The sequence below is a fragment of the Lipotes vexillifer genome, unplaced genomic scaffold (assembly GCF_000442215.2).
Source record: "Lipotes vexillifer unplaced genomic scaffold, Lipotes_vexillifer_v1.1 scaffold147, whole genome shotgun sequence".
Lineage (NCBI taxonomy): Eukaryota > Metazoa > Chordata > Mammalia > Artiodactyla > Lipotidae > Lipotes > Lipotes vexillifer.
This window is the reverse complement of record NW_006778796.1, coordinates 1,977,093-1,978,018: the sequence shown is the minus strand read 5'-3', so window position 1 is coordinate 1,978,018 and position 926 is coordinate 1,977,093. Positions and strand designations below refer to the sequence as shown.

The 926-nt window shown below is 51.1% G+C and overlaps 1 protein-coding gene across 1 annotated transcript; it reads left to right on the top strand.

Moving 5' to 3' along the window:
* Positions 1-49: 49 nt before the first annotated feature.
* LOC103088809 (patched domain-containing protein 4-like) lies at positions 50-430 on the top strand. Its single transcript, XM_007451941.1, has one exon. The coding sequence runs from the start codon at positions 50-52 to the stop codon at positions 428-430; it is 381 nt and encodes a 126-aa protein (XP_007452003.1).
* Positions 431-926: the final 496 nt, after the last annotated feature.

The following is a 926-nucleotide window of genomic DNA, read 5'->3' as shown; positions in this document are numbered from 1 at the left end:
CGAGTGAGGGGGTCTGGGGCTGCACCTGTCACTGTGCTAGACCTGGTGGATGCTGCGGCAGGTGCTTCGCAGAGGGCTCCAGTCGTTCTGCCACAGGCTGGGCTCGTGCGTGAGCCGGCACCCGGTCTTTTTCCTCACCGTGCCCGCAGTCCTGACCATCACCTTCGGCCTCGGCGCGCTCAACCGCTTCCAGCCCGAGGGCGACCTGGAGCGCCTGGTCGCTCCCAGCCACAGCCTGGCCAAGATCGAGCGCAGCCTGGCCAGCAGCCTTTTCCCCCTGGACCAGTCCAAAAGCCAGCTGTATTCGGACTTACACACCCCCGGGAGGTACGGCAGGGTGATCCTCCTCTCCCCACCCGGGGACAATATTTTGCTCCAGGCTGAGGGGATCCTGCAGACCCACCGAGCCGTGTGCGCTTCTTCCAGTTAAAGAGGCAGCACTTCATTTCTTGCCCTAAACAAGCAGAGAAAATGCAGAGGTTTCATCTTTAAGACACAGAAGACAGTTGCTTCTTTCATTGGAGGAGAAGGTGTGGATAAATTTGGAAGGAAAAACTAAAGTAAAACAATATCAAAGGCACAATTATATCTTTATTAGAGGTTGGTTAGTTACTGGAAGGTGGATCATGAGCCTTTAGCGTTGCCAGGGACTTTATTTCCCTTGCCAAGAGAAATAAACACGTAGCTACCAGCAGCCTGGCTACAATTTGGTACTGAGTGTCTGTACCGATGTACGCCTGTGTGACGGTCAATAATAAGCTTTGACTATAATTGGGATTCCATGAATTTATGTATGACCGTAGTAGGAATCCCAACAATCACGTATATTTGTGTTTGCATGCAAAAATAGCTGCTCCCTAGGTCTAAATGGAATTAATCATATGCTACATGCTAGGGTTGGTAAACTTGACCATAAGCAAATATTT